Source organism: Lissotriton vulgaris, chromosome 4_1 (assembly GCF_964263255.1).
Source record: "Lissotriton vulgaris chromosome 4_1, aLisVul1.2, whole genome shotgun sequence".
NCBI lineage: Eukaryota > Metazoa > Chordata > Amphibia > Caudata > Salamandridae > Lissotriton > Lissotriton vulgaris.
In genome coordinates this window covers 1,657,352,168-1,657,372,400 of record NC_141691.1, presented here as the reverse complement: position 1 = coordinate 1,657,372,400, position 20,233 = coordinate 1,657,352,168, and the positions used below count along the sequence as shown (strand labels likewise).

General features: G+C 45.0%; 1 protein-coding gene across 1 annotated transcript in view; it reads left to right on the top strand.

Moving 5' to 3' along the window:
• The window catches only part of ZNF704 (zinc finger protein 704), a 580,699-nt gene that overhangs the window by 381,884 nt on the left and 178,582 nt on the right, over positions 1-20,233 (top strand). The window contains exon 3 of the mRNA XM_086966998.1: positions 4,450-4,553. Within this exon, the coding sequence (XP_086823124.1) occupies positions 4,450-4,553 (104 nt within the window). The remainder of the gene's footprint in view (positions 1-4,449; positions 4,554-20,233) is intronic.

The window sequence follows — 20,233 nt, the reverse complement described above, 5'->3', positions numbered from 1 at the left end:
CAACACACCACTGCACCCAACAGATCCCCCGCCGCTGCCGGAGCAAATGCACCAAAGACCAACTACACGCAAACCTCGCTCTCAGCCCACCCACCAACCCCTCCAACACCGACATCGCTGCCCGCAACCTCAGACGCTGGATCGACGACTACGCCGACATCCTTGCTTCGCTGAAGAAACCCACCCACAGAGACACCAGCAAGAGAGCTAGCTGGTTCACCCAAGAACTTCTAGCCTCCAAGCGAACCTGCTGGAAACTAGAGAAGAAACGGCACAATGAAAAGACACCGGACCGCCTCGCATCCCACAAAGATGCCATCCGCAAACACCATCACCTCATCAGGTCTGCCAAGAGGACCGCCTTCAAAGACCGCCTCGACAACAACGCACACAACAGCAAGGAACTCTTCAACATCGTAAAGGAACTCTCCAACCCCAGCTCCAAAACCAACGACATCCCGCGTCGCAAGCCCTGTGCGATTGCCTCGCCACCTTCCTCCACCGCAAGATCGCTGACATACACGATAGCTTCAACACCCAGACAGCTGCAACAGAAATCGACACTCCAGACTCTCCGCGCACCATCGACCACGACCTCCTGCCAGCCTGGGCCAACGTGAACATCAATGACACCATCAAGACCATGAGCACAATCCACTCCAGCTCCCCGTCAGACCCATTCCCGCACCACATCTTCAACAAAGCCAGCAGCTCCATCTCACCCCACCTGCACAACGTCATCAACCTCTCCTTCGAGACCCGACCTTCCCTAGAGCTGTAAACACACCGAGATCAACGCCCTACTCAAAAAACCCAAGGCGGACCAGAGAGACCTCACCCTCCTTCCGTTCCCAGTCAAGGTCATCGAGAAGATAGTCAACAGACAGCTAACCCGATACCTCAAAGAAAACAGCATTCTGGACCCTTCCCAGTCAGGGTTCCGCAGCAACCACAGCACCGAGACTGCCCTCATCCCCGCCTCGATGACATCAGGACCCTGCTGGACAACGGTGAGACCGCGGCCCTCATCCTCCTGGACCTCTCCGCCGCCTTCAACACTGCCTCCCACCGCACACTGTGCACATGCCTTCACGACACAGGGATCTGAGACAAGGCCCTGGAATGGATCACCTCCTTCCTCTCCGGCAGAACCCAAGTGAAAGGAACAGCGGAAGGCGCAACGTGAAAAGGTGACTTGTATGTACAAGAATATATGGTTCATATATATTTTTTACAGTGATTAGTAATGTTATTAGAGACATTTTGAATGAACCATAATTGAAAAAGCGACATAAATGCACTGAAATGTCAACAGCGTTTCCATCCTAATCATTTAGGATCATCTTCAGGACTGGGTTGCCGTGTTGAAGGTGATGTATGAGTGAGGAAAGGGAAAAATCAGAAGGGGGATGGGAACAGGATGATGGGGGCACACGAGGGAGCGAAAAGGGCGCCGGAGATGCGGGGTAGTGAGACATACCTGGAGAGGTAGAAGGAAGCAATGGAGGTGAGGCAACGAGGCTTGCCCAGGGTTGGTGGCAATAATGTCCAAGGGAAGGGGTCCTGCAATGTAAAAGGAAGGGGCCCAGGCAAGGTGAGGAGGAGTGGGGTAAGAGCCTCACCCAGGTAGGAGCACAAAGGGTGGGCGCATCACCAAAACGAGAAGAGGTCCGGTCGGCGGGGTGGAATCAGAGTAGGAATAGTGGTATTGCTAGAGCCGGTTGGGTTTGTGGTTTTGAAGGAGCCGGTGGGGGCAATACAGACGTGCGAAGAACCTGAATTACAACATAATGACAATAAGCATAATTTCACTCAATGCCACACATTTCCATGCCACAAAATTCTACTCTACACACTTCAATTTCACACCACATAATTCAGCTCAAAAACACAATTACACAACACACCACATACAATCCACCCCACACAATTTCACATTATGTGACAAAGTTCAACAGCACAGCGCATAACTAAACTCCACTCCTTCCCTTATGACACGAAATACCATTCCACATAATTCCTCTACATGACAACCAATCCCACTCCACATAATTCCAATGCACTCAATTCCATATGATTAAGATCCACATAATTCCACTGCATACCATGCCACATAATTCCACTACACAAATCCACTCCACACCACACAATTTCACACCACACAGTTCAACAATTAACAAATCCGATCCAACCCACATACATTCACTACACTCCATTACACATGAGTAAAAGACATTGTTAATTACAACTCTCGCAAAAGCAAGACCTAATAGCTTTGCCAATGCATTTTTCTGGGAAGCTGTAAAGACTGTTTTCATTGTACATGTTCCTCAACACAAGCCAATATAAACCAAAGCTGCTTTAGTATACAGAAACTGTAAAAACTTGTAATTTGGTATAGCGCGCACTTTTTTTTCTACATGATCACTCCAATACAAACCAAAAAAATAAATAAAAAACATAGTCGTTTACAGCGCCAATAGTTCTAACTTTCACAAATGTGAGACCGATTGCATTGCAAATACTTGTTTTGGGGTGAAACTGCTACTCCCAATATGGTGAAACTGACATCAGCGAAAATTAGCATAGACGATTAGTCCACCATGTTATGCGATCTTGGTGGAACAATCAGCATTTACTTTGTTCTGCAGCAGATTGTAAAAGAAAGCATTTATCTGTCCAGTGCTCTCCCAGATAAATTAATCTCTCATTGATTAGCCCTTTTGCCATCGTACTAATTTTGCATTTCAGAATCTCCACTGCCCAAGTAAAAGAAACCAACATTCAATACACAACAGAAATGCTTCCTTGAATTCTATCACAATAAAATAAAAGCACCCATAGACCTCTGAAACTTATTGAATCCTCCCAAAGACATGTAACTATCACTAGCCAGGCCTAGACAAAATTGAGCCAATTGAAAGCAAATCCAGGCTGAACTTCTCACCTCTAGTTCCACATCCTCAGGGCCATCTTCTGCTCCGCCCTCGCAGGTGCCTCCTCCTTCTAGACCCTTGCCCTCAGTGTATCATAACACCAAACTAGACTAGGCCAATTCTCTGCTATTGGGGAAATTGGATGCCAATGTACCACGTGGCATTCTGCCAACAAGTATGATGCAGTTTTACACCTTATCCTAAAGGAATCACACATGACACCACTGATAACATCTCAGATGACATAATCAATATCATGTGAAAATTAAATTTGTGCTGTTCCTGAATGATCTAGAATTTAGCAATATACAAGGGACAGTAGGCTTTAGAGTCAAAGAGATGGGAATCCATTTCTTTGGAAGGTAATGCCCTCACACACTCAGTTGGGTTTGGAAGAGGTGTGGCGCAGCGGCCAGGGTGCCTGACTCTGGAACACGGGGTTCACGGTTTAATCCCTGGCGCTGGCGGCAGGTCAACCCAGCACCATGTGACTCTGGGCAATAGCTCACTTAATCTTCCCAAGTGCCCCCAGCGCCAGAAAACCACTTTGGAGGTAGCTGTGCGCTTTACAAATTCAATGTTGTTATTATTATTATTATTATTGTTGGGTGTCATGCTTCATCATCGGGCTGCTCTTCGTCTGGCCGGCGCTGCAATGCCTGACTGGCTAGTATAAACATCACACGCCACTTATTCATCTACACTCATCAAATCTCTCACCCCCACAGCACCAAACGGCTTTTTGGAAAAAGATCTTCGCCAAAGTGCCCCTCATTGGGAGCCCATCAGGCATTACATGGCTGCCAGACGAGGAGCAGCCCGATGATGAAGCATGACACCCAACTGGGTGTGTGAGGGCATTACATTCCAAAGAAATGGATTCCCATCTCTTTGACTCTGTAGCCTACTGGCCCTTGTATATTGGTAAATTCTAGATCATTCAGGAACAGCACAACTTTAATTTTCGTATTGCATTTGGGCAACTGTGCTGGGCCTTATGTATAAAAGCCCATTGTCCCTCTATTTGTGAATAATAATCAATATCATCACTGATGACCTCTCAAATTATGTCGATGAAATCACCGATTACATCTCAAATGACACCCCAATGAGATATAAGTCATAAATACACCAGTGATTATGTCATTACTGAGCTGTTAAGAAGTTTCCAAGAAAAAATGCATATTGGCCTTATGTAGCAAGATTCCTGACATAAATCTCCTACCATTTCTGTACACTTGTTTGCCAGCCTTTAGCTGAAGTTAAACATTGGTGGTTATTACTGTGTGGTATCACGGTAGTCGCGGCCAATGTTTAAGTTCAGCAAGCACATTCTCAAGAATGAATAAACTTGTAGCTCAAATTATGATTCCAGCTCCTACCATTGACAGCACTGAAATGATGTTGGAAGGGTCTCTCTTTTCATGAGTTGTACATATTGTGATTTCGATTTCTTACCTATTGTTTTTGTCCCTCTTTTAAAGGTTTTAACATTTGTGAATTCTGGTTTCAGGAAATCATCAGAAGAGGCAGAAATGGATAAGGTGACTGCTGCCATGGTACTAACCAGTTTATCCACCAGTCCTTTGGTTCGAAGTCCTCCAGTGCGGGCAAATGGTAAACCAATAATGCTTTCTTATGAGGGTCTGGGATGCACGGAAGAATGGTGTAGTAGGGATTCCTTTACATTTTATAACATTTTGGATAGCACTTGATAGTCACTGTGAAAACTGTTTACATGCCTGTGTTTTCTCTGCTGTGCTTAATGTGTTTTTTATGCAAAGTGTGACTAGCATGATCCAACACTGCATTTCATGAAATATGTTTTGGGACATAATTCACATTACATTATTCAATGGTGAATCCCTTCTTAAGGCAGCCGCCCTCCACAATGAACTTTGCTATCTACTCTGGCCATGCCTCCAAATTGGAAGTAAAAGAAAGACTCACTCATAGCACTTCTTTTTTTTTAATTTGTGTGCTGCTTTTCTTTGGGGTGGGAACACCTGAACTCATGATCAGTCAGAGCTCCCTTGTTTCCTTATTCATGGATATAGAGAGTGGTCCAGGTAAGCAGTTGTGATGGTTTACCACTCCTCTCTAGAATGACCAATAGCTGGGCACCTTGATGAATATGATTGGTACACTTATTCGGGGTGTGCCACCGGGAGTAGTCGATAACAGCAACAGTAATACTAGCAGCAGTATGCTGGAAGTAGCTAGCTACAGACCTCCCTTTCTCTCTGCTGATGAAAACAAAAACAAGGGTCAGAATGCGGGAGCCGCAGCACCCTGGAGTCGAGCCTTCATCTGCAGCAGAGGCACACTCAGAAGGGCTTTAAGACTTGCATGTAGGCAGCCCTGTCCTATCTTTTAAAATGGCTCCCAATTTAACTAGTTGCAGGTTGCTACCTCAGTATTGACTTGAAGTTTATCTCAAAGATTTAAGTGCTCACCCTTCAAACAAATTAGTTAGCTGTAGGTCAGAGGTTCAAGTCTTGACAAGGCCTCGTCACACTATGGTTTAGATCATGTGAAGACATTAAGCAGCCTTAAGTTTTAATGGGGTGGAATGGTTGCAGAACTGTCAGGGCCTCCTGCATATAACATACATGTACCTGCCATTTAGGGACAGCGGAGTACAGTATTTCTCCCCTTTTCATTCTCACTGCTGGATGGAGAGTTTTTGCACCTTGGTTTCTCCAGGATATACCTGGCAGAAACGGAACGTTAAAAAACACTGTGTAACTGCCCACCATAAATAGGTAAGTTCTACTTTCACAAAGTAAATTTTGGTTTGTCGGCATAAAACATGTGGTGGGTCTGACTCAAAATCATCAGGTGAGCAGACCTTGAGTTTGTTAGACAGGGTACTCTGTTGCCGATGCTACAGAGTTCCCTGGCTGCCAAACTCTAAACCAGCCCCTGAGGCTCACCTAATGGAAATCGTTACTGACCCTACTACTCATGGGAACTCCATCCCGAACATTGGCCATCTCACCCATTTATACCGCGGCCCACTGATTTTGTAGTTGGGAAATTTGAGATTTACTCACTCCAAATCTCACTGACTAAACTCCAACCCTGTAGGAAACCTCCCTTCGTCCCTATGCATTCCTTGCCAGTGTTCCCTTACTTCTGTGTTGTTGTCAGGTGCCCTTGGCCAGCCTGTTTTATTGTGATGGTGGTGAACTACAAACGATGCAGCTGTTAGCCTTCACATTTGGGCAGTTTCCATAGGTATAGTTCTAGACTTGTAAAGTGGGTTTTATGTACTTGCAGAGGTGTAAGTAGTGCAAAGTCCACCTAGTGATTTATGCAAGGCCTGCCATTTATAGGTTTTAGTGGATGTTTGCTGTTTTTGGTAGCTTCTGGAGAATTGTGGACTATAGGTCCCATCATGACTGAACTTGCAGATCCAGTAACCTGCCACCTCCTAGGGGTATTAGTACAAACACTATAGCTTGTGGCCAGTCCTGTTTCCCACAACAGTTGAGTTATGTTGCTTTTGATTAATTAGGAATGGATATCCAGGGCACTTCCCTTAAGCAATGTGAGCTTGTCAGGTTTCCCTTTCTTCTCCTGCACTCACAGAAGTAGGGTTGAATTTGAAGCACCAGTTGAATCCTCTTTATTCTGCGCTGTTATTGGTGGCTTTGGCAGGACAGTTGGGTCTTACACCTAAAGTCATATGCATGCAACTTTCAATTTAAGCAGAGTGCGATCTGCTTTGGGTACACCACCATGAGTTTAGTATGACAGTGTTGTCCTCTAGGATATATTTCTTCTCTTCTGCTCATGCGCAGGTGTATTGTCAGGTTCACTCCTTTCTGGGTAATGTCATTTCTGTCACATGTTGCCCTGAACGTCAGTCTCAAGGTGTGTCCAGAATTCCTTAATAAAGTGTTGCTGGCAATATTGAGAGTCTATCACACTTTTTTCATAAAAATTTGGCTATATCTTTCTTTTGGTAAGATGCTCCAGGATCTCTATGTTGGAGTCCTGTGGTTTGTCCTAGGGACTTCTTTCTGTGTCGTCCTCAAGGGGTTTAGGATGCTGCAGTATTCCCTTCAGAAAATGTGAAAGGTGCCTGCTTTTCCTTTTGCTGTAACTTTTGTTGAATTGATGATCCTTCCTGTTTATTGTTCTGGCTTTTGGGCAATTTTTTAAATAGTGACTTCGGCCTAATATTTACATTGATCTCCTATTCTCATCTTTCTTACTCCCTGCAACTGTAGGTTCCTCTGGAGAAAAATAGATAGGCATTGTCCTGCTGGTATATTCGGTTCTGGGACTCGAAGTTTGGGAACTGTTTTCTGAATGTTAATGGAATGAAGTCCTCCATCGTCTCCCAACCCCCCTCAGTGTCCCCTGACCGTGTGAGTCTTCACATTTATTTTTCATGACCTCTGTGCATTGGTACCATCTTTTTCTGGGTTCAGATTGCTAACATTTCTTGTTGTGTAATGTCTGACTCAACTTGTCTTGAAGACACACCACGATTACCTAGAGGATTGAAGACTCTCTCTCTCAACCTGGAGATTATTGGTTCAAGTCTGGATTTCATCCTGTTCCTGTATCTGCTTAAAGATCTCTTCCAGCAAATTACTTTTTTATTTAAGTGACTGGTCCAATTAGTGAAAGGTTATCAGCTTTAACATTTTTGCGTGAGCTCTCTACTATTCTACAGTCCTCTTGACATTGAAGTACCTTACTACTCAGCCCTTTGTCTTGATGTGGAATTCCCCTCCTTATTAGGGCTTTGCCTGGAGTAGTAGTGTGTGTGGGATTTCCTGACCAACTTTTGCATTGGAAATAGCTTTCAGATGGTTTCTACATGTCTATATGCATGGTAATGTATGTCTCATACCATGTGTGGATTACGTCATTGTATTTACATTCAAGTCATGTACTTCCATAGGTGTCGGTGGCTGTAGACAACTGACATTATTTATTAGGACTCCCTCTGGTGACGAGTTCTGGGGAATAGATCATGTTTATCTTGCTACTCCCACCTGTGTCTGACACCCATGTTAACCTCAGTGGTGGAAAACTGCTGTTTGAATCATATCTTATTGTTTTTGGTGCTTAATCGCTTGGATTCTGTTGGGTCTGGCAACATTTGGACTGGCAATATGTTGGAAGTCTCACTTCTTTGAATCGGAGTCTCATGTGAGCCAGTTATGGCCTTTAGCTTGCATGGTTATATTGAAATGGCCTTGTGCAGTAATTTTGGGATGTACCGGTATGGCCTCAGACAGCTACGTTCTTTTTTTTTGCCAGTTCTCCTATGATACTTGTTTCCCAACCTGAATCGAAGGGATCTGGCATCCCTGCTTTAGACCGCCTGTTCCAGAGTTCTTGTTATTCTTTCTTAAATTCCAGTGGTCCATTTCAACTTAGATGTGGTCTCCCAAAATGTCAAATCTGGTTAAAGAGATTTTGGATTGCCATTGTTGGCTTCTCTTTATTAGTCGGTGTTCATGTTTCTAGATTTTCTTGTACAGGTCCCTCGCAGTTGGACCACTTTATGCCTTGGCTGAAGAACAGGACCCAATTATTATTCATTCGACCCTTGACCCCACCAGGTAGGTCGCTCCTCCTCCACACAGCAGCGCCTGTGTGTACCCTGCCTCAGCTGCCGCTGCTGAGGAAGTTCGAGGCCCTCCACCACCCGCAGGCTACCACCTGCGCCTCATCCCTTGTGGTAAATTTAAATTACCTATGCGGAATTTATGCGGTAAAATTCAATAAGAATAACTCAGTCAAAAATAAGAGACAGAATCCGTGGTATTTGAGGTTTTAAAAGGGGTTTTATTCCTTAAAAAGGAATTGGTTTAAACCAGGCAATCATGTTCCATCACCACGAAGGTTCAGGAAGGGATAGACAATACTTTATTGACAGGTTATCATATATATAGTCAATGCATTATAGTAAGACATATGCAGGAGGCGTAACAGCTGAGAGAAACGAGATAAAGGCATATGTACGTAACAGAAGGCGTGCATGAAGGCGTGTGCTAGACAACGTCACATGAAACGTATTACAAGTGGGTGGATCCATAAGTGAATCCTGCAGTGTCAGCAGAAAATATGTGGCAGAGATGCGCGCGCAGCAGCATGACGTGTGATTGACGTGGAACTGGAGGGTGAAGGGGACTTGACATTTAGCCCTACATGAGGAGACAGAAGTCTGGGGTGTCAGAACAACCTAATCCCAAATCATATCTAATATCTTGTGTTTGAGGAACTGTATTATCTGGAAGGAAAGGTCTCTTGGGCAGAGGCTATTCTATACTGACTGCTAGTGCGTGCATATGCGACTACGTGTCTACATGAGATGTGAGGGGCCATGGGCCTACCATGGTAACGGAAGCTATGAATTACTTGCATGGAGACAGTGAGGCCGGGCCCTTTGCTCTGCAGCTGGGAAGGATGTTTTCGTAAACTACTAGACAGGAATGTATTTTCGAGGAGCGGAGCAGATAACTTGAAGGTTGAATACGGTCTTGGCAGGCAAGGCAGGCCGAGCCTGGCACAGCTCGCCGTGCAGGGAGTAAGTCAAGGGTCAGGAAGCAGCAGACTGCGGCTTTCAGAGACAGAAGGCAGAAAGAGGCTCGATGGCAGAAATCAGGGCCTAACTCGCCAGAGCTAGAAATCATGAAAGTGCACCACATAAAGACGTTGGCAAGGTACACTTAGGAACGGAATATCTGACCCATTCATGGTGGATCTGAAAGAGAACATGTTAACGTTGGACGCAAATGTATTTGCGTCTTCATAGCTGAAAGAGGAGGGAACATACATGTACTTAAAGCACGTACATGGAGCCGGTGGGGTCTACGATAGGGGACACAACTGACCATAAAATTCATATTACCTCATTCCCTCCTTGTCCCCTACGGACCCTTCATGATATATCAATCCTCATTAATCTATCAATCTGTTCATGTAACATCATTTGTTCTTCTTTCTTCTTACGGCGTTTTGAATGAGGACTTGAATGAGGAATACATGATGTGGCGCACAGGCCGCAAATCGCTGGCCCACATTGCAGACATAGGCAGCAACTGAATACTATGAGAAGGCCAATACCTAGGAAGGATAGTATTTTCCATCCCCAGGCTGACAACGTGGTCCAGAACCAACCGGACCAAGTCCAGGTGCCTGGATTCTGGTGTATCAAACTTGCAATCTTGTGAAGACGAGTGATGGCTTTATATACTGATGGCGCGTTTTCTGGAATGAAAACACAGCAGCTCGACCCGATGACCTTACAGGCTCCGCCCCTATCGGCCAGGATGACGTCATGGACGAGACGATTTTGAAGAACAACAATCCGTATAGCAGACTGCTCCTCTGTTAAGTTACTTAGGGCGGAAGTAGCTTCATTCACTACTGCTTCGAGGGTTCTGGTTAATTTTCGTATCAATTTACTATTGGAGACAGTACCTAAGTAGGGAAAGAAACCTTTATTGAAGTCTGTGTATTGCTCCCATGCCGTTTCAGTGTAGTCGACAATTGGGAGATCTCTCTGTGGTCTATTGTGTACTAGATGGGTGTCCCTATGATAATCAGGAGGGGCTAGGAAAACAGGTGGCAGAAGGAATGCAATGTAACAGGTGCCATCCCAATCTAGAGGTAAGCGTATATATGCGGTATGACCACAAACGAAGTAAGAATGACGTGAAGCTTTAAACGTAGACTTGCCCTTATCACTGAATTCGATTACAGTAGTACATTTACTATGACCCAAGTGTACTGAACCATTCTTTCTGACACACAATTCACCTTTAACTGGTAGTACGGACATAGCAGGCAAGACTGGTTCGGATTCGGATTCAACATTCAGAATCATGAGGTTAAGCGTAAAATTACCTAAACCATATACTTCATTTTCTAGATCAGTTCCTGTTCTTTTTGGTAGACCCTCCTTGTCAGGAAAACATACTTTATGCAGAACTGTGTTCAGATTTCCCCATACCCAGTTGCCCTGGTAAACTACAGAATTGGAATCTAGAGAGTTTATTAAACTAAACCATGCCCCACAGGAACCATTGTGTGTAAACAGGTACGGGAAGAGGGGCAGAACTCCCTTGTATTTCTGATAGGGAGGGAGTCGGCCACATATCCAACAATTGGTAGCATTGCTGGTCTGATGGGAATGATGTAACATACTAATGAATGTGTTGTTGCGCAGCGCAAGTTGGTAAGATAACTCATGCGGGGGCAGTTTACTGAAAGAGTGCTCGGCAGTGACATTGAAGGGAGAATGTGCACGCTTAAAAATAGGGTAGTAGATATGCAGCAGTATACTCGCAGCAATAATCAGAAGACTTAGAAAAAACATAATCAATAGTGTTACAATGCAGTGGCTGCGAAGAGATTTACAATATTCACGTTTCTTGAGCTGTTTCTGTCTATCTCTCTCTCTATTGGGGTCTAGGGGATACATGTCAGAAAACTCGTTCAACCGATTCACCTAGGGGAGGACTTAAACAATTAAACTGTCTGACTTGCTAGACCTCAATTTAAGTCTGTAATTCTGGGAGGAAGTTTTCTCGACCAGGGGGAGTTTTGAGTCAGTCTGTGGAGGAGGGCCGGGCGGCTGAGAGTTCAGATCTGGAAGCAGTCCATGAAATTTTTTAATATGACTCGAGTGAAGCCAGCCCTTGCGGCCCTCGACTTTCACTGCAGTCCTTGTGGTTAGAAGTACTAATTTTGGCGTCTGCCAACGGGCCTCCAGCGGACTTCTTCGGTCGAAGTTCCTGATGAACACGTAATCGCCGGGAACCACTTCATGGGGCTTCACCTCGGTGTTGTCGGGAAAGGCTGCAGCTACATGTGAACGACAAGATTGTAGTGAGACATCAAGGGGGCAAGGTAATCGGTCAGCATAATACAGTCAACATCAGTGATTTTTCTAGGCAAAGGCGTCCCCCACATATTCGGTGGCCTACCAAAGACCACCTCATACGGGGATAGCCCTGTTCTGGAGTGTGCGATCATTCTTATATAAAAGAGCGCAACTGGCAAAGCTACTATCCAGTCGACTCCTTTCTCTCTACAGATCTTGGAAAGGCGGATTTTCAGAGTCTGATTATGACGCTCCACGAGGCCTGCTGCCTCGGGATGTCGGACACAGTGGAATTTCCACTGGTAGCCGAGTAGGAGAGATACTTGCTTCATTAACTCGGACGAGAATGGCTGACCGTTATCGGAGTATACGACGCGGGGCAAACCATATCTGGGGAAGAATTCACGAACCAGCTGCTTGGCAGTGGTCGGAGCAGTGTAATCTGGGACTGGATATGCTTCTGTCCAACGGGAAAGTGCACATACAACTACGAGGACATATTTGAATCCTCGACAACGTTCCATCTGAATATAATCCATCTGGAGAACTTCATAAGGGTGATCAGTAGGATGGAATCCACCTTGCTCTACGGGAATGCTTTTACCTGGGTTGAACTGACAACAAATCATGCCAGTACGCACTTTCTGTTTGGCTGCTGCTCGTAAATGTTTATTGAACCAGATGTTTTGAATACTGTCTAACATGGCTTTTTCTCCTAAATGTGCAGGACTATGTACTGTGTTAATGATTACTTGGACCATAGAGTCAGGGAGAAACCATGTAGATTTTCCCTTCGTCATCCATCCTTGATCTGTCTGGATCCCTCCTAGTTCAGTCCATTTCTTGATTTCATCTGGTGTAGCATGTGTCTGTATGTCAATTACATCTAGGGCGGGATCCCTAACTGTCATGCAATGTGTCGGTGTCTGGACTATTGTCTTTGTCAAGTCAGTTGCGTGAGTCTGAGCTGTATGCTTGGCTGTCCGGTCTGCCAGGTCGTTACCCTGGGAAATGATATCAGTGACTTTCGTATGTGCCTTGCACTTCATGATGGATATTGCTGTAGGCAGATGTATTGCATCTAACAGAGTTTGAATAAGGGAACCGTGCTGAATTTTGGCCCCGTGAGAAGTCAGATAACCTCTCTCTCGCCACAGGACACCGAAGTTGTGTACGACTCCGAATGCATAACGTGAATCTGTGTATATGTTAACTCTCTTGTTTTTAGCTTGAATACAGGCTTGAGTCAGAGCGATGAGCTCTGCTGCTTGAGCTGACAGGGTATCAATACAATTCGTTTCTATGACTTCAGTTTCTGTCGTGACTGCATAGGCGGCCACTATTTCTCCTGTACTTGTTCTCATGCATGAACCATCCACATAAAGTGTCAGGTCTGGATCGGGTAATGGAGTGTCTGTCAAGTCTTGTCTGGGTTTCGTCGTAATAGTAATGACTTCGATACAATCATGTGCCAATGGATCTGTCCCACTTAATGGCAAAAGTGTAGCAGGGTTTAATGTGTTGCAACGTCTAATTTCTATGTGTGGCTGAAACAATGTCAATTCATAACCTGTCAGTCGTGCTATAGTCAAGTGCTGGGTCTGTGTTCGGTTTAAAAGAACTTCCACGGAGTGTGGAACTTGCACTGTCAACTGATGTCCTAATACTATGGAATCACTCTGTCTAATTGCTAGAGCTGTTGCTGCTACTGATTTCAAACACGCAGGCAAAGCCTGGGCTACTGGGTCTAATGTACTAGAAAAATAAGCACACGGTTTGTGTGATCCTGCTTGTTCTTGCGTCAGCACTGACAATGCAGTACCTTCGCGTTCTGTGACAAAAAGTGTAAAAGGCTTGCTGTAACATGGTGTCGCTAAAACTGGTGCTTGACATAAGGCTTTCTTTAAGTCGTCAAAAGCTTGTGTATGTTCCTGAGTCCAAGGAAGGGCAGTCGAAGACGCTGCCTCCTGGGTTGTCAACTGTATGAGTGGCTTTGCTAGAAATGCGTACTGAGGAATCCATTGTCTGCAGTAAGAAGTGAGGCCTATAAAGGCTCGTACCTCCTTTTGTGTCTTGGGCTGTGACATGTGTACAATTAACTGAATACGGTCAGGTGTTAGCTGTCTCCCCCCTTTGGACAGCAAGTGCCCAAGGTAAACAACTTGCTGAACACAGAATTGCTGCTTTGAAAGGGACACCTTGTGTCCCTTGTCAGCCAGGAAATGTAAAACCGTCAGTGACGCTTGTTCACATTCAGGTTCACTTCGGGCGGTGATCAACAGATCATCGACGTACTGTAACAGGGCAGTGTCATCAGGCATGTGTATACTGTCTAGTTGTCTTTTCAGTGCTTGGCTATAGATGCTGGGGCTTTCTGTGAATCCTTGAGGTGCGCGTGCAAATTTGAAGCTTCGTCCATTTAAACAGAATCCGAAAAGGTATTGGCTTTCCGGGTCAATGGGGACACTAAAGAAGGCGTTCTTCAGGTCAATTACAGTAAAGAACGCTGCTTCGGAATCAATGGCAGTCAATAAAGACGAGATATCTGGGACCACGGGGTATTGTGGTACAATGCATTTATTTAATTCGCGCAAATCGATAACTAATCGATAAACAGGAGGTGCATTTGGATCAGTACGTTTAAGAATTGGAATAATGGGAGAATTACATACATTGGTCTGAGTGTGACTCGATACGGTGTAATGTGCATACAACCTACATCAGTGGGGCCTTGTGCCCATAAATGTGCAGGAACATTCTGTAATCTGGGATCAATATCTCTCAACACATAGTGACCTTTAAAGTCACGTAGAAACAGTCTTACTCCTTCCGGAGAACAGCAAATAACAGCTCCTAGAGCTTTCAATGTCTTTATACCTAACAAGTTTTCTGGACATGATTTCGTTAGTAATAGATCTGTAGTACGTGTCAATGGACCAACTGCAAGGGGAAGTGGTTGCGATACTTCATTAATAATAGGCTTTCCTGAAAATCCAAGGGAAACATTCTGTGAGCCTGAGAGGGGTGCCCCTGGAACCTCGTCGTGACTTATAGTTGTCCTGCTTGCCCCTGTATCAATTAAAAACTTTCTGTCTTTCCCTAATACCTGACTATGTACATAAGGACCTTCTTGATCTACAGGAACCTCAATAAGAGGCAAGCCAACCTCCCTCTCTAGGCTGTTTCATGTATAACGCTGATAATCGGGATAATCATTTTGTGCATACTGGTACATCTGCTGTGTCGTGTTTTGTGTTGCGGCAATGGGTTGTGGCTGTGGGACTGCCACGGTCTGTACTGTCTGTTGTGAAGCTTGCATAGGCTGGATATTCTGTGGTACTTGTTGTTGGACCTGGTCCTGTCTAGGAGGACGCGGTCTCTCTTTAGTTTTACCTGTAGAGATATTGTGTTTCAAAACTGCGCAATCGTTTATATAATGACCTGGCTGTTTACAATAGTTGCATATCCCTTTAACAGGAGCTGTTGAATTATGGGACTGTGTCTGACCCTTTTTCTGACCGTCAGCTGGAACTGACTGAGCAACTAACATTTTCATTTTCGTGTCTTTCATACGTCTTTGTTCGTGTTCTTGTTCCTCTCTAATTCTGTTCTGGTGGTACTGTAACATTTGTAACATTTGTGAAGGCGTATTAGCTTGCCATGTGCTCTCGACTTTCAGAACACGATTCTTAACTTGGGGCAGAGAATTTTCGACCAATTTAGATACAAAAAGATGTGGATATGACTCGCTACTTGGTTTCAAGCCACTATTAATAACAAAACATTTCTCAAAACGGGAATAAAAATCACTAGTGTCTTCATCGTGTTTCTGTTTGCAGGCTGAGATTGCATCCCAGTCTTCCTTTTTCGTTGCTAACAAACGTGGCAATACTTGTTCTAACAATCCTGGTAATGCTTTAGTTTTGTCCCCGAGCCCTAGGCCTGGGGTTCGAGTATTTTCTTCGTTCTCTAATGCATCCCAATCAATCTTTGCCTCTCCCACCTCCCATTCTTTTTCCTTGAGTTTCTCGTAAATACCGGCAGGCAATAATACTTTTAATATTTTCATGATGTCGGGATAGGTGTAATCACCCATGAGTAACATGTCTTTTATTTCACGGTGAAAACCTGCTGGATCTTTGTCATGGCTGGGCACTAATTTCTTCATTTCTAATAGTTCCATCTTTGTTATGGGCGTGTACACAAACACGCGTCTAAAGGTATTATCATCATTCTTGACTGGATGTACTTCTCGCAAGGGATTCTGTCTGTCTATGTAATACATTTTCCTGTCTACGGGTGGAGCTGGATCAAACTGCGGACACAGGAAGGCACTATATCTGTGCCGATGTTCTAGAATTATTTTGATTAAGTCGGTACCTAGACCTCTCCATCTATTCATGAGTAATTCTATTAATATATCAGGTAGGGGGCCGGATCAGAATGTTGGCTTTTATACAATATAAGGAGATGCTGAATCATGTATATTCCGGCTAATTTCTGTTCATCAGGAGAAAGATTTAATAAGGTTTGTGCTAATGCGTCATCATTATATTTATCAGAACTGTCAGCCCATTGTACTGCTGACCTGGCTAATTCTTGTTCATCCATAGAATTTAGTACATGGTACCCCATTCGTTCTTGAAGTATTTTATCGGTAGCCTGAAATAAGTGTTCAGGCGTCTTCGGGTTTGACATGGCAGCTTGAAAAAGTCTCTTACTTTCTGGGCGTACTGGACGCATTGAATTATTAAAGGGCCTTCCCTTACCTACATAGGCTATCATTTCTCTAGCTGGTAACTGTAATGATCCTGTTGTCGTTTCTGTTGTTTCCTCCTCCCCTGAGGATTCAGTCTTATCTGCATCTGTTTCTCTTTCGGGCCGTGGTTTTTCATGTATTAGTTCTACTGCTTTTCGGATCCTTCGGTACATATTTTCTATACGACTCTGTTTATCATGTTTTCAGTCCGCTATATTCTGACCCCATTTATTAAGTGCTTTCATTTCTTCCTGGTCTACACCAGGCCTGTCTTGGTTTCTTATCAAGCAGTTTATGAAAAAACGTAATATCATTTTCTGAGTTTCAACTTTCTGGTATTCCATGGCATCGCCAATACTTTCAGGACCTTCCCCCGTCTGGACAAAATGATATATTTTGTCTAAATGATCAATCATTCCTGGTAATATCATTAAATAGTTTGCAACTCGTCGTAGACGTACTGATGATAGCATCATTCTGTCATCTTTACCGGGTACCGGATCATATCTACAGTCTGTAAGAGGCTCATTAAGTATGTCGTAACCCGCTGTTTGGGGTGTACGTTGGTGTGCTAAGTCCCTATAAGTCAATCGATGTGCTGGTGGTGGCGTTTGAAAACCTCCTGTGGCACCTCCTGAGGTGCCAGGTCCAAATGGATTTGTTGGGTGAATGGTGGGGAGAATTGGTGCGGGAAGAAGCGGAGGAATAAGCGGAAGAGGTGGAGCGGGAGGAGGAGTATGTCGTTGCAGAGGTGGCGGTAGATTATCCCGGGGTGGAGTGCCGTCAGCAGGTGGTGTGCGTGGCGGCGGAACATTAACATATTCGGGGGCTACATCGTCTAAATAGGAAGAAAGGAAAATGTCCTTTGCGGTCTTATGGTGTAATTTTGTCGGGAGTAATGGAGGTGGCAGGTCTTTTGGTACTTCCGGGGTGGCCTTAGGTAAACCCTCGGCCAAGAGAGGATACATACCATTCATAAGAGTGTTTCGTTGTCTGTCTACTTGTTCTGCTTTTACTCGTATACCTTCCTCAACTAATACGTTTTCTCGGGCTTTGTCTGAATCCTCTCTACTTTTCTCTGCTTTTCTGAGTGCTTTCTCTGTGCGTCTATGCGATTCTTTACGCCATAATTCAACTGCATCTTTCTGTGACTGTCTGGCTTTCTTTTTCCATAATGCTTCTTCTACTCTCATGATGCAATCGGCATCCCATGTCCCAGCAGCGGGCCATCTCTGATTCTCTGCTAAATCTTTGGTGTAGTCTACCCACAAATCGAGATATAATACGGCATCTAGGCTATGCTTATGGTACATAAAGTACCCTGGAGTGTCCCTAGGTGGAATGGGAACAGCTTCCTCTAGTATCCCTTTTCTAGTTTTTATCTGTCTTAGTTTAGAGAATAACGGCATCTTGAACCTTACTACTCGATACTTACTTGGACTTGGACACAATTAATACAATAACCACGATAATGCAGATCGAACAATCACTCATACCACAACATTAAAACACATTTGAAACATTTAACAATGAACAATGATAATTAGAATAAAACTAACTACCTTCATACTCGATATACTGCTAAACAGTACAGATACACCGCTAAAACAGTGCAGACCGGGTCTGTGTACCCAAACCCGTCTTGACCGGCACAAATGAATGCGCTCGTCTAGATGCGTCCCCAGCAACGGTACTCACCGGGAAGCACGAAACAGAACGCCTCGGAAACTCGACACTGGACTGGACCGGACTGGACTCGACTGGACTGGACTCGTGACGTGGGTACTTCGGAACTTCGGAACCTGGTGGGCCTCTGAATACCTCGGACTTTGTTCTCTCAGCTAGGCTCTGGTCGGGATCCTCCGCACTCCTCACCACCTCGTCTGGGTGTCGATCGCAGCCTCAGTCACCTCCGTTGGCCTGAGGGAGATACAGGAAATCCTGCGGGTACGCGTAGTTGTCCGTCCGGCTGTGGCAGGGCACCGGGCCTGCAACGCACCTCCGGCGCGTGGGGTGGGGGAGGGGTCCCTGTTCGGGCGCCAATTATGTGGTAAATTTAAATTACCTATGCGGAATTTATGCGGTAAAATTCAATAAGAATAACTCAGTCAAAAATAAGAGACAGAATCCGTGGTATTTGAGGTTTTAAAAGGGGTTTTATTCCTTAAAAAGGAATTGGTTTAAACCAGGCAATCATATTCCATCACCACGAAGGTTCAGGAAGGGATAGACAATACTTTATTGACAGGTTATCATATATATAGTCAATGCATTATAGTAAGACATATGCAGGAGGCGTAACAGCTGAGAGAAACGAGATAAAGGCATATGTACGTAACAGAAGGCGTGCATGAAGGCGTGTGCTAGACAACGTCACATGAAACGTATTACAAGTGGTTGGATCCATAAGTGAATCCTGCAGTGTCAGCAGAAAATATGTGGCAGAGATGCGCGTGCAGCAGCATGACGTGTGATTAACGTGGAACTGGAGGGTGAAGGGGACTTGACATTTAGCCCTACATGAGGAGACAGAAGTCTGGGGTGTCAGAACAACCCAATCCCAAATCATATCTAATATCTTGTGTTTGAGGAACTGTATTATCTGGAAGGAAAGGTCTCTCGGGCAGAGGCTATTCTATACTGACTGCTAGTGCGTGCATATGCGACTACGTGTCTACATGAGATGTGAGGGGCCATGGGCCTACCATGGTAACGGAAGCTATGAATTACTTGCATGGTGACAGTGAGGCCGGGCCCTTTGCTCTGCAGCTGGGAAGGATGTTTTCGTAAACTACTAGACAGGAATGTATTTTCGAGGAGCGGAGCAGATAACTTGAAGGTTGAATACGGTCTTGGCAGGCAAGGCAGGCCGAGCCTGGCACAGCTCGCCGTGCAGGGAGTAAGTCAAGGGTCAGGAAGCAGCAGACTGCGGCTTTCAGAGACAGAAGGCAGAAAGAGGCTCGATGGCAGAAATCAGGGCCTAACTCGCCAGAGCTAGAAATCATGAAAGTGCACCACATAAAGACGTTGGCAAGGTACACTTAGGAACGGAATATCTGACCCATTCATGGTGGATCTGAAAGAGGACATGTTAACGTTGGACGCAAATGTATTTGCGTCTTCATAGCTGAAAGAGGAGGGAACATACATGTACTTAAAGCACGTACATGGAGCCGGTGGGGTCTACGATAGGGGACACAACTGACCATAAAATTCATATTACCTCACCCTGGTGGCCAGTGGTAGGCCTTAGGGTTGTTTGTCATTTTTCATTCCATTGTATTGCCCTCTCTTGGTGTCCGTGACTGCTGTTGCCTGTCTCCTCTTCGTTGCCCCCGTGATTCTGTGCCTTTTTTCTCCTTCTGTCAGCACAGAAAAAAATGTATAGCTGAAAAGATTGTGGGCGTACCTCTATCACTAACTGATAGTAACAACGATTGAAATGAAACTGAAATGCGCAGCTCACAATGGGGCACTGGGGCAGCTCGCTGGGCGCTGCAGCGGGTCCCTGCGGAGCTCTGTGGGTTTCTTGAAGTGCTCTTTTGGAATTACAAGTGACCCGGCCCGCCTCCAACTTGTGAGGGTACATTTAGCTATACACCTACCGCCACCTGTTGGGCTTCGATATTGCAGCTTTCCGGGCATACACAGAGCTCCAAGGTCGGCGCATTAACAGACCCT